The sequence below is a fragment of the Thunnus maccoyii genome, chromosome 9 (assembly GCF_910596095.1).
Source record: "Thunnus maccoyii chromosome 9, fThuMac1.1, whole genome shotgun sequence".
In the NCBI taxonomy this organism is placed as follows: domain Eukaryota; kingdom Metazoa; phylum Chordata; class Actinopteri; order Scombriformes; family Scombridae; genus Thunnus; species Thunnus maccoyii.
Genome location: NC_056541.1, coordinates 11,092,764 through 11,106,650, shown reverse-complemented (window position 1 = coordinate 11,106,650; position 13,887 = coordinate 11,092,764). Strand labels below are relative to the sequence as shown.

At 37.6% G+C, this 13,887-nt stretch overlaps 1 protein-coding gene across 1 annotated transcript in view; it reads left to right on the top strand.

Annotated features, from left to right (window-relative positions):
- Positions 1–1,759, top strand: part of tmem8b (transmembrane protein 8B) — a 49,810-nt gene extending 48,051 nt beyond the window's left edge. Inside the window, exon 13 of the mRNA XM_042421617.1 lies at positions 902–1,759. Coding sequence (XP_042277551.1) covers positions 902–958 — 57 coding nt within the window. The 3' untranslated portion in view covers positions 959–1,759. The remainder of the gene's footprint in view (positions 1–901) is intronic.
- Positions 1,760–13,887: the final 12,128 nt, after the last annotated feature.

The following is a 13,887-nucleotide window of genomic DNA, read 5'->3' as shown; positions in this document are numbered from 1 at the left end:
TTTGTGTTTTCTGGAGTATATGTGCAGATAAATATGTACCTCCAAATGATAGAAATCAGCACAATTATATTTAACTACAGATCATTGCTGAAATTGCACCAGTACATGACTTGAACCAGAGGTTCTCCAACTTTCATTCTTATTCAGCTGAAATTGTGTCCAAAATTACATCTTTGGTGCTGAAGTTAATAATTCGGAAGGCCTGTGGATTTAGAAGTCTGACTCCACATCCAAGACCAGACTACAATTATTTCAAACATCATCACATTCAAATTGCACAGGAAAACTTATATTGTACTGTGTGATGAGAAAAGGCATTTTTGCACCAAACTACCGAGCACAAATTCTATTTAAGACCTGAAATTTTTTTTTTCTACATAATCCATGATTAGGTAGGTACACGGAATTTGGAAACAGCATGCGAGGCTGTGAGCTATCACTCTCGAGTACTAAAAACTGAAATAAAATAAATCAAACATGCATCAGAGTTTGTGCACTCATCCATAGCATTCACACATTAAAAGGAAGCAGGAGTCTATGAAGTCTTTTTTGACATGTGTGCATGCTGAATGCTGATTACTGAACTTATATGTCTTGGTCCATGACTTTGGTCCTGTTACCATTAGATAAAAAAGGAAACTTTAGTGCAAAACCAATGTTGGCAACGCATAGATCACATATGAATAGGTATCATGAGTTCTTGTTAAAGCAGTAAGTGTCTGATGAATCTGAATCTTTTACATACATTTCATTCACTGTCACATAACATTTAAGCAAAGCAGGGTTTTACATTGGGTCCTTAATAGAGAGGTATAGAAAGAGGAGAAAACTGTCAAAACAGGGCAGATCTGAATAAGTAGCTTCACATCTCTGATTTGGCTCCGCTCTGCTCCTCCTCCAGATTCCTGTCAGCGTATACCAGACCCAAACACATCAAGCAGACAGCCTGGCAGTCTGATGGGACCAGAAAGGTCATGCTACATTTCAGATGCTGTGTTGAGAGGGATGGCTGAACGCCGGCGCTGGGAGATTTAATAAAGTCTGTCGTGGGTATATACAATGTGTAGCCCCGCACAGACATCTGTCATACGGGACCAAATGATGACTGGCTTTTGAAACCGTGAAAAGCCTTGGGGTTTGGAGTGTGCTAATGATGCTCGCAGTTTAAGATGCAATAGTGTCACGGCTTTAAAATTAAGGGCCCTTGTCCTTGTAGTTTAGGCTCAGATGTAAGTGCTAAAGACAGCATGCTGCTGGTCAGAAGGACAAGGGCTTTAATTATCACCCCTCAATGTCAACACTGTTGTGAGTGTTGACATGCCAAATCTTCGAGTGTGTCATTTAAGTTAACGTCTACAAATGTAACAAGAGCCTTCTTAAAATCATCATTTCCTAACAGCAATTAGCCTAAGTCAGGATGACATCTAATAACTTTTAAAACTGATGCAAACTTAGATGATATGGTAATTCCATCTTCCCATTTTGGAACTGCAAACTTGCTGACACTGTACCAGTCATTACTGGAAGCAAACACAGGAAACAAATCAGTGAGTGTGTAGGTCCTGAAATCTTTCCATGTGATATTACCACCCTGGGATTTGGGTCCCTCCTCTGTCGCTCTCTCTGGGGTTTGTTTTGTGTGTTTTTTCTTATTCAAATTGATGCTCTACTGATAAAGAGAGTTGTAGCTTTTAATGAGCAATCTTTGCTCAAAATTGACTTGATTTCTTTCTTTCTGTCTTCTATTCTATTCCATTTTGTGGAGTATTATCTTAAAGATCCCCTCTAGACATGTTTTAAGACATAAAAATATTCTGCTTTGAATAATAATTAGTGTTTGATGTGTTTTTTTCATAAAGCAAGTTATTAAAATGACATCTACTCCTTCTACCTCTTCAAAAATCCAGAATCTATAAGTATACAAATGTTTTTCATTTTAAAAGTTTAACTGCTGGACACAAGATGTTTCCTACTTCACTGTAAAGTCCATTTTCAGTGTATGTGCACTCGAGCCTTCAAGTTTCCACATCACACTTGTGTAAATTGCATACTGGACCAGGATTGGCTTCTGCACTAGTTCTGATGTCACAGATCATGCTTGTAAGGTACACACCTTACAATCAGATTTTAGGTGAGCACAGAGAAACTTTCCCCTTCAGCAGATGGATTTGAAAACAGCCTTCTAGTGTCAAACGCTGCACACACATCATTCTGCACAGCGAAGCTCAAACATCCAAGAGAAGTAACAATGAGCAAAACACATTTTTTGTGGAAGGGGGACTTTAAACTTAACAAAGGGTGATAATTGCTGGTTACAGCTTTAGACTAAAGACTCCAATGATTCCAATAACAAACATTTTCTTTTGGTTTTTCAAAAAAAAACCTTAAAACCTAAAATGAAATCTAGTCAGTCATTGAAATTGCAGCTCAGCATGCAGTTTAGGTTTTTCTTGATTTGTTGTCATGTACAAACCAGAAGAAGAAAGAGAACCATAAGATGTGGTCGAAAGCTCGGACAAAGTGAAACTTTGACCTTATTTTGTTACACATGTGTTCAAAGGTGAAGAGGGAACTTCCATATCTAAATGTACAAATCATGTCTCATCTGTGTTTCAACAGGCTGGTGTGCAGCATGATATAATTTCCCCCACTGTTTTCATTTTTTGATTTAAAAGCATCATGCTGTTAGACTGTAGCTTTTCCAAAGGTTCTTACACTTTATAATTGCATGATGGCTGAAAGCATTTTCTCCTGGTCTACGGTAGTTATTTCATATCATGAGACACATCTGGCCTCCCTGCTGCCTCCAGGGGTCTTATGCATTATGCTAAATAGTCAAACCTATCAGCACACCACATGTAGGCTTGTGCCAGCTGCTGAGTGTTATGAAATTATGAAAATCACTTTAAATTATACAATTAAAAAAAACTAAATTACTTTTAACAAACTTTGTTAACAAACTTTGTATCTGCTAAGGTTGTCAGTCATTAGGGATTGGTGTTTGTCTCCTATACTGTAGTTTGTGAAGAAGATATAGTTGACCCCTTTATGGAGAAGTGTCTTTTTCACACTGAAAAGACTACAGCATAACATTATTTTTTTTCATCTTTTGATGCATTTTTCCTCCATCTGTCAATAATTTCTTCTATGACAGAGACCATCCAAATACTGTGAATTTATTGCATATAGCCACCATTAATGTTATGATTGTGGATGCTGTTACAGGAGTTATAAAAACAAGCACCCTGAAGATTAAAGTTGAGATGACAGAGAGGGTTTTTTTCTGGCCCTCATCATTCACTGCCTCCTTTTGGACAGCGAGGCCTGATGTGACCTGTGCTGTGATCCCGTCACGGGTTGTCTGTCACTCACATCAGACTCGTTTCTCAAATTTGGCCGCCGAGGCTGCACTCTCAACGCAGACCTTCAATTTATTTATTTATTTGTTAAATTCATTTTTGCCTTGGATGAGTTAGTTTTTATGACTTTGGATGAGTTTTCTTTCCGTGCCAGCAGCGTGCCTCTCTGGATGGCAATGTTGGTCTAGTCTTTTCTTTTGTCCACCACTCTGATCCAGACTGAAAAAAACTTTTGGATGGATTGACATGAAATGTATGTTCATGTTACTTAGAGCCATCATGACATTGACATTTGTGGTTTAGAGTGAAAGGTCTTGAAGTACAGTATACTGTATGTTCTCCTCAGGATTAATTGTACTAACATTGTTGATCTTTGATTTGTTGTTGTTGATTTTTTTCTAGCACCATAATCAGGTCAAAATTCTAATGTGTTTAATATTTTGGCTTAATAGTAATGACATTCCCATCAGCCTCAGCTATGCTTAATAATTTGTGCTAATAAGCAAATGGTAGCATGCTAACACACTAAATTAAGATGGTGAATTTGGCAAACATAACCCTGCTAAACATCTACATGTTATTATTGTTAGCATTAACATGCTGAAGTTACCATTTAGTTCAAATCACTGCTGTGCCTAAGTACAGTTTCACAGAGCTGCTGGCAGACAGAACGCAAAGCGAATTTTAGATGCAAATCAATGCAAAGACGCAAATACACAAATGCGTGGCTACGCAAGTTAGAAAAATTAGCTTTGTGTACTGTCCGAACACACCTGTAGTCTTGTTTGTATATCTAGTTTAGAGTGTGCTAAGTCATATCCAATATGAACTGATGGTGTGGATGAAATACAACAAATGACGTCTCATTCTGATTCGATTCCTTATGTCATTAGATGCCAATCAAAAATGGCTATTTTATTTTCTTTTCCTTGTTGTGTCTCATTGTTCTCTCACCAGCCATGTTGGTTTGACGTAGCCAAACGACATTACTTGAATGGTTTGGAAGGTAACGTGATTACCTACAGAGTGTTTGACTGTGATGTTATATACTGTTTTCAGATCTTAGCCTGAAAGATCTACTTTCTAATTGTGTGGAAACAGTTGGTGATTTGAGGAACTATACTATATGTCTGGTGTGTGTGTATGTGTGTGTGTGTTTGTGCGCTGCTGCTCCCATGATGCTAAAAGTAACTATGCCTTAACAAGCTCCACAGCCAGCATGCAGTTCCACTCCTGTGGAGAGGAAGACATCCTGATTGGTTCATTCTTTGCTATAAACCCACAGTCTTCCCAATTAGAGGCTCCGAATATTGCTTTGGGAGGTGAGGGACAGGGAGCCCAGGAAGTTGGGTCAATCACTGGGTCGAATCCAGTCAACTCTGAACAGCTTGTTGCTGTTTCTGTGGCTTCAACGACATAGAAGATGGTGTGCTGGTGTTACACTAGAAATGTACAGCGTGTTGTAAAGCAAATTTCTTCTTAGTTTTTGACAGTTAGAAATGTGCTTCTATCCTGGAAATCAGCGAGCTGATACCCACACAGTTGCAAGTTGAGAAAATCAATTTTTTCATGAGTGGAAATGTGCCAATGCTGAGCCAGTAGCGATATTTGCTTCTGCTGCAATATGGAGCTTTTTTTTGGCATTAAAATGGCAACATATAAAAAATTGGGTCCACTCCACATTATCAGCCTGTGTGCAGCCCTTGATCTCCTTGTTCACCTGGAATTGGCTCTCAGTGATGTTCAGGGTGTTTTGTGGCTTATGCTGAGGGTGTGACACATGAGCAGGTGGAAATGATGTCGGAAGACAGCCAGAAACAAAAGAGAGGAAGTGTGTGGCAAAGATAAAAATGAAAACAAAACATGTTCATTAACAGCTCATCAAGATTACCACTCACATGACACGGTTGATCAGAACTGCAGGTGACAGAGGCTGTGTGAAAATGTTACAGGTTTGGTTGGCCAGCCTACACACTCTTCTTTTTTTGTCACAAACCCAACATTTGGCCTTTGTGATAGCTCCAAAATATTTCCTCTGGTATTACATTGAACCCAATGGTTACATTTAACCCTTCAAACAAAGTAGTGTCTAAAAGAGACCTCCTCAGGGACATGCCTATGAGTTATGACTAGTTCAACCAAAGACTGATCTTGCCTTCTTAGGACAATTTATTAGAATCCATTTTAGAGTTAGAAGATGATGAACTATCCAGGAATTCCAGCAAGTCCTCCAAATTAAACGACAAAATGTGTCATTTGTAACTTAGACATGGTAATAGGCTTTATAGAGAAAAGTCTGACAAAAGTAAGATTTGTAAAGTTGTAGCAGGGAAAGGTTTCCTTCGGTCTTATCCCAGTAATATACTTGTGATTCCTCAGATTTAACTTAAGACCACTTACAGGGTTCCATCCCAAAGGTTGAGTACAATGGACTTAAATGCACTACATATGCATTTCCAGACCTATATTTATATTCCGGGGCTTTACTGGAACATCTTTGCATGATTTACAGTTTAAAAAAATGCTTATTGATCTTATTTTTATACTGGCCTTTTATGCAGCCCCTCAGTTCCGTCTCAGTCTGAAACAGGTAGTTTTAACTCCTGTTTCTTTAAGGCCCTCCTCCCAATGAGCCCATTATGTTCTGATTGGCCAGCTTCCAGAGGCTACGTAAACAAATAGTAGTAGAGGGAGTAGTAGAGTATTTCACTTCTTTTTCTTATTCTCTACTCAAAATGGAAACTTCTCAAACACATCCGTACATGTTTGAGTGCAAATCAGATCCAGAATATGCGAGTAGATAATGAGAACAACCCATGGAACAACCTTAGCAACAAAGGCTACAGTACGGATGGCCGTTTGTCAGCATGTGTGAACAATATGACATCATCACAAGCAGGAAGTAGAGGTAACATTGCAAAGTAAGTGCTCATTTTACATATATTCACCTCAAGTTTTGGTATATACCAACATTATCACTGCCCCTCAGTATCTACTCTCAAACACTGGTGTTTGCAGCAAAAATAAACAGATCTTTAGAGGTAAATTGTTACCAATAATGAAATATTTCACCTCAGTTCATCACAGCATGAAGGTTCCTACGGCGACATGAACACCTGCTTAAGAGGCAGTTTGATTAATATGTGCAATAGGGAGACATTAAAAATGTATTTGTTGATGACAACTGAGATAGAGAGCCAGGGTGTTGCAGATGTAGGGTAAAACTGATATAAAAACATCCAAACATGAAAACTTGTCTTTGTCCTGTTGTTGTCTAAGCAGATAAAGTCTGAAACAGTTCTGCAAAATGTTTCACCATCAATGCCACAATAGTAAAGAAAAAACAGATGGAGCGTTGATGAATCAGTTTTACTTTTATTTAGGGTTTTAAAAAATATTTTTTGAAAAAGATCTGTTAAAAGTGTGCTTGTGGTTGAAAAATATTATTCCAGTCTGGAGTGCTTAGACTGAAAACGTATTGTCTGGATGAATAAATGTTATAGCACATGCAAAAGATGGAGAGTTAGGTAGAGAATATTTCAGTGTTTTACTTTGATTTACTTTGTGCAGGTGCTCACAATCCTCCTCACAATGACACAGTGAGACTATGTAAAGTGTCAAACATACACAGCACAGATTCTTCTCATCAGCCACAATCACCAACAAATCTGAATATATTGTCAATTTAAAAAAGTTAACCAATACATCAGAGCAGGCTCTCATTTTGTTTGACTGGATTTCAGCTATTTTTACCGGGAGAGCACAAGCAGTGAGAATAGATAATTTCACTTCATCTGCTGTGGTAATGAACGCAGGTGCACCCCAGAGGTGCATCCTTAGTTCACTTCTATATTCACATTTCACTCATGACTGCATTGCAAAATATGATAGAGACCACATCATTAAATTTGCGAGCAGGAAAACTGATAGAGCGAACTCAGAATAATGATGGGTCCTTTTCACGGAGAGGATTTTGAGTGACTCACAGAATGGTGTACTGAAAATAAAGTTGATTTAAATGCCACCAAGATGAATGAAATCATTTCTGACTTAAAGGCAAACATCACTAACATGTTTTTAAAAAGCCTAGTGTAACAAGATTTCCATATCGTAGTCTGGTAAAAAAACAAAAAAAAACAAACAAAAAAAAACACTGTAGTGATGAGGACTAGAGGCATACAGACAAGTTGTAAAATCAGCACATTAAACAGCTCTTAAACAGAGTTGCCATCTGTAGATGTCATTTAGGTGCTGTGATGAGAAGATAGTCACAGATGCAAAACCAACAGCGTGACAGACTGATCACTCCGTTCACATAAGGTAGTAGCTATCACTGCAAGTGCTACTCAGACTGAGAATATTTTGTACCAACAGGTTTAAAAACCGTTTTTACTCTCAGGCTGGTCAGGTGTTACATTTGTAGCTTCACTTCACTTAACTACAGCAAGCTACTTGAACTCTGTTGACAGTTCAAGTATTTATTCCATCTGCTTCATCAAGCACTTTTAATCCTGTTTTCTGCACTTCTCTTACGTATCCTGTCTTGTGCCTTACTTTCTCATTTTCTTTTTATTTTCTTGTATTTAGGACTGAAAGAATGAGTCAATCTATTAAAAATGTATGAGCAACAATTTTAATAATCCATTAATTGTTACAGTTGTTTTATAAAGTAAAAATGATGCAATCTCTGATTCCACCTTGAGAGGATGTGCTGCTTTTCTGCTTGTGATGGGCATTTTTCACTATTTTTATGACATTTCATTGACCAAACAATTAATCAATTAATTGAAAAAACAACCAACAGATTAAATGATAATGAAAATAATGGAAAGTTGCAGCCCTATTTGTCTTTTTTATGTAAATGTAAAATAACTAATGAATATGTTGTATAAATATATTAAGTATACACTATATTGATATATCTATATATTAGGTAATTGTATGTCAAACTATTGATATAGCACTTGATCTATTGTCCAATAACATAGGACATATGCAGTAAAATGAAATGTGATATGGATGAGACATGAATATAATACTGTAAAGTGATCAATGTATGCATATGATGTGAGTATACAGTCGTCTGATTTGGCACTATATATCTACATCATAAGTACTGTAAAATCCTTCATAATGAACTGCAATTGTAAAATAATGTGAAGGAAAAAGAACAAAACAAGAACAAAAAGGGGTTAAAGTCATCATCCAGCTCATTAGAGATCACTTTTGCTGAGTGAATGTATCCACATCACTGTTTTAGCAGATTTTTAATGTGCTTGTAGCCCAAGGTGCCAGGTTGGTTGTAAAACCTGAGCCATGGTCAGCCTTTTTTAATTTATACTCTATGTTGTCAGTTCCTATTCTGAGCTCAGATCCATTAAACTGCCCCCTACAACCCTACACAGAATAAGCAGGTTCAGATAGTGAATACCTCCTAAAATGAGAAGCAATCCACAGCAGTACCACAGATGTCTATGTAAAATTCAGCAACATGATCAGTATGAAACCAGTGCTTGTGCCAATGAGCATTGCATTGATGGGACCACTCATGAAATAGAAGCTTCAGCGTGTAATTTTTGCAGCATTTCTACCTCTTCTTTGTTAGATAACCACATCAAACCAGAATTTCTTTCTGAGTCACAGCGGATTTTCACTTCGGTAGCAAAAATATATTGCTATTATGAAAAGAGAAACATTGCATGCTTCAATGGGAGCTGCATTACATAAGGTTGACTCAAATCAAGCTATTGTAGCTTCACAACCTGTCATAAACAAAGGCAATCAGATTTTCAACAGGGACTGGTCTTATAAAATGCTGCTCCAGAACTCACGGAGTGAACCAGCATTATTCAGATATTTAGGCTTGACAAGTTCAAAGACAGTCTGTAAAAGAACATTCAGTTTTTACAATGGTAGCATAATTACAGACATTTCTTTTGAATACTATTTTTGTTGACAGATTTTTCGTATGAACATATAAACCACACAAAAATCACTTTCCCCAAAACCCAAATTAAACATACACACGCATGCACTCTCTCTCACACACACACACACACAAACACACCAGAAAAGAGGGATAATAGTAGGTGAAAGTAGTTCATCTTAACCATGTATCAAGAACCATGTATCAAGGACATAAAACATCATAACAGTACATATCATCTATTTGTGATTGTAACTTACAATTCATCAAAAAAAAGATAAAATACAACCAAAAACGATCTGTATATGGATACAAATATGGTCAAATTGAGTCCAGATATTGCAAAAAAAGGACCCCAAGATTCTTCCCATTTATGTTGACATTTTAAGTCATTAAAGTGCAGTTTGTCCATGTGGATAATCAAAGCAAGTTCATGTAACCAGTTCATGCAACCAGTTTCTGAAGCACAGTTGAGTTGGTGTCTTCCAGTCTTTGAGAAGAGGTTTTTTTAGTTAGTACCATGCCCATCCACAGAGCTGTTTGTATGTGTGAGGGAATAGTTAAAGTATCCTCTGAGTATCCAAAGAGAGCCAAGTCCCTGTCAGGAGAGAGTTCTGTGGTAAACGCCAGATAGAAAATTAATAATTCTTGGCCAGAATGGATGAATGAGTGGACAGTCCCAAAATAAATGCAACAATGTACCATAATTTGATTTACACTCATCACAGATTGGAGACACTGAAGGATGACATTGAATGATGGGTGTTACAAATATTTCTAAATAATATGGCAGATTATCCGATCCTATAACATTCACCATCAATTTACAGCATAAGAGTACAGCTGTTCGTTTTCTGTACCATTTGGCAGGTCAAGTAGTATTTGGAGTTAAATAATAGCAACAGCAAATACTTACATGTATGTTAGACAGTGAGATAATAGTGGATTTATAATTTAAAAACTATATACTGTAGCTATTATAAACTATGACAGTCAAAAGAAAAATCCGAATCAAAGGCACCGTTCACCTCACAGACTGAACTGAGCGGTCCCAGTAATATACATCATTTCTGATATTTATTACCCCTGTAAAATTCTTGTGCTGTGAGGGGATGAAAATTGGAACATATTAAAAAAACGACTACAGAGTCAGGTTGTGGACAGTAGAGGACCTGCTGCCTTGGAGCGTAACAGACTTTTTAAACCATCTTGAGGGTAAATAAGTGTGTGGATGAGTGGGAGTGACGAGACTTATAGGTCAAGGAGAGTGAATCCCAGGAAAGCTTTTACTCAGAGCAACACAATTTGCTTATCTTGAGTTGCCAAAGCCATAATCGCATTGTCACTCTGCAAGGCTGCTCTATTTATAGGCTTTTCTATTCATATAAACAGCAAATTACCACGAAAAGTAATCATCCTCCGCAGTCGTAAAGCAAGCCACGCCATTAACCTTGTTGCTGTCCTTCTTTGGAGACAGCTTCTTTTTTTTTGGATATTTACAAGTTTTCACTGCTGGTTTTGTTGTTAAAAAAATCACAGACAAATCTCAACAAAGTGGCTGCATATGAAAATAGGTGACATGGTGGCTCAGTGGTTAGTGAATTTACATATTTTTACCACACTAGAGTGGGTATGTTTTGGATGTTGTCCAAAAACATGCAGGTCATTTGGATTGGAAACATTTTTGTCCATGAATGAGATTGTGAGTGACTGTCAATCTGTGTCAGCCCAGTGATTAACTGGAGTCCTGCCCGATGCCTGTTGGGATATACTTGAGGTCTCTGCAAACAAATGAGACAATGAATAATTTACCATATGGAAAGGTTTACCACAATCACGCCACTGGTATTAACTAAATACCATCACAGCCATTCTTCATTTTCACTGTCTGATTCACTTGTCATTTTGTATTGTTATGAAATGCCAAAATGTCTGGAAGATCTTTGCACTCATTTACTCACACACTCGCTCTGTCTTAAAATTGTGATGAATCCCATAATGCCTCCCACGCCCTCCTTTGTTGGTAGACAGCTTGCACATAATACATATTCCACCTCAGTGTGTTTTGTATTTAGACCAGCCAACTCGGTGGTCAAGTACTCTGTGGCAAACAATTGCAGTTGTATCACAGCATCAATTTGCTGTCTAAGTGTATTCAATTGTACATCTCAACAGTATTCAATAGGTACCAAGATGATGTGAGTCATATGGGTAAGTGCGCATGTTGATAAGAGTGTTAGAGGAAAATAATGGTATTTTTCAACATGGATCTTTCTCTCATAATTGTGGCTGCTCTGACTATGGATTATAATAACTTTTCACTCTGTTGTAGAGATTTGGGAAACTGACTCCAGCAAAACAGCTTACATTAGGGCAATTAGTTTGAGCTTCTCCAGGCTTTCCACATTATCTTAAATTGTACATAAATAATTTCAAATGCTTATCTGTGAGTCAAAACAAAAGTAAACACAGAAATTATTCAAGATGGGAGAATAGGGATCTGTACTTCTGGGGCAACCTGCAGCCTAACCAAACAGTTGCCTGTTCGTGTTCTGTTTTTTGATGTTATTGTCTGCTAAGGAAATTCTAGAAAACTAAGTGATAGTTAGTTAACCAATGGACTATTATGAGAATAAATAATATAGAAGTAGAAAGAAAAATAATGGAGGGTGAGGAACAAAGGCAGGAGAGGAAAGCTGGTGGTGTTTCTGTGCTCTCCAAAGCCAACTGAGTAGGAAAACATTGCTTGAAAGAGTGGGACCTTTTGATGACAGATTTAAAAAAAAAAAAAAACAAACCTGGACATGTCAACAGATGAGTGAGTAATGACAGCTGTGTAACTAGAACAAATTAATTTGCAGCGCATTGCTGTGATGGAAACTGTGATTCACCTCCCCAAAAATCAATTAGAAAAAAGACATAGACTGGCTCAACTAAATGGTAAGCATCTGCGAGTACAACACCTACAAAGCTCTCAAAGGCTTTTAGGACATTTTGTATTATGTATTTACCCCTGTGAGTACAATCATGCTATAAATGAAATGATAAGGAATACATATTTGCCCAGAGTCTCTACAACTGAGATGGCGCATACAGTTATTATGAGCTTTATCAAAACAGCCACAAAAATGAGAATAATAAGACAAAGCATTTTGATTGAGACAGGGCCTCGTTTTTGTTTGTAAATTTAAGGGTTGAGTTGAAACTTGAGTTGTCAGATCAGTTTGAGTTTTCTGGAGTCCCAACAAGATAACAGCACTTAGCAAGTGTTCCTTGAGTTCTCTGCAGGAGACTTGAATGGACAGCTTGTAACCTTCTGCTTTATTGGATTCTGTGAGTGCCTGTGCCAGGCATTAGCTTAAACGACTTCTATTTCCCCCAAACCCTATAATAGTGTTTAAGGACCTCTGTCTGCTAAAGGTCATTGTCTGTCAAAGACGTTGGCAGTTAAATTATTAATATGCCATTCTTTCTCTTGCTGGACCACTTGTGGTAGCGGTAGTCCCATCAGGTATATTAGCCAAAGCGTAGGGACAGAGCGTCTTTCTCAAAAGCAGGTAGGTTTGTACTGTAATTGCATTTTCTCTTCATACATCAGGGGCCTGTTCATGGACAACAATTCTAACCTTGCATCAAGTCCACAGAAAGCTTGACATTTAAAGAGAATTTATGGCAAGAAACTTCAAGGATGGTCCCCATCAGGAGACCATCCTAAAAGTAGAGTAGAACAGGTAGGAAATGTAATTTTTCATACTTTGTGCCTGATATTGAGGGAAGAATGTCATGGTCCTTAGAGCGGGGCACTCCACAAGTCCTAAAAAAGAGAAAAAAAAACCTCAAATGAGAAATTGAGGCGAAAATTTTCTATCTAGACAAGTAATGATGATGTGTTACCGGCTCCAAGAGAAGGCTGAGATAGAGGGCAGAAGTGAAGGTGAGACACAGGGCTGAATTGGAGGTGGGTAGGGGTTTAGAGTGGCAGTGGCTAAATATACCACATTTCTAGTGGTACATTTCTGGTGCCACAATCTCTTTACCACAAATGGGAGTATTTGTAACTTTACTAGAAGACATCAAACATTAGGACCCAACAATTTCTATTACAAGATGATATAAGTATTGCATCCAGTCACAATGTGTTTAAATCATATCAAATGTATTGTACAAATTGTAAGAAACAGGGGTATTCACTGTTGTTTGGACCACAGCATTCCACAATGTAGAGATGGTTGTGGAAGAATGGGTTATCCATTACTTAAAGCAACCTTCTAGTGTCCTGTTCATATGTAGAAATGTCCTTGAGGAAGACATTTGATATGTTTCGGGAATGTTTGTGATTTTGGTTAAATGTTAAAGATGTATGCGAGTAAGGTTGTAAACTTACATAAATTGTGGGAGCTAGCATGACTAGCAGGCTAACAACAGCAGAAGTTGTAAATCATACTGTTTCTTATCAAATATTTTACTGTCATTAACCTGTCACTCACTGCAGCCAAACAGCATCCCTCCTTATTATAAACAGGAATATAAACAATCATTATTTCATACATGCGGTCGATCCCACGCCTTACTCAAACTGGGTGGACATTGGACAGCACTGTC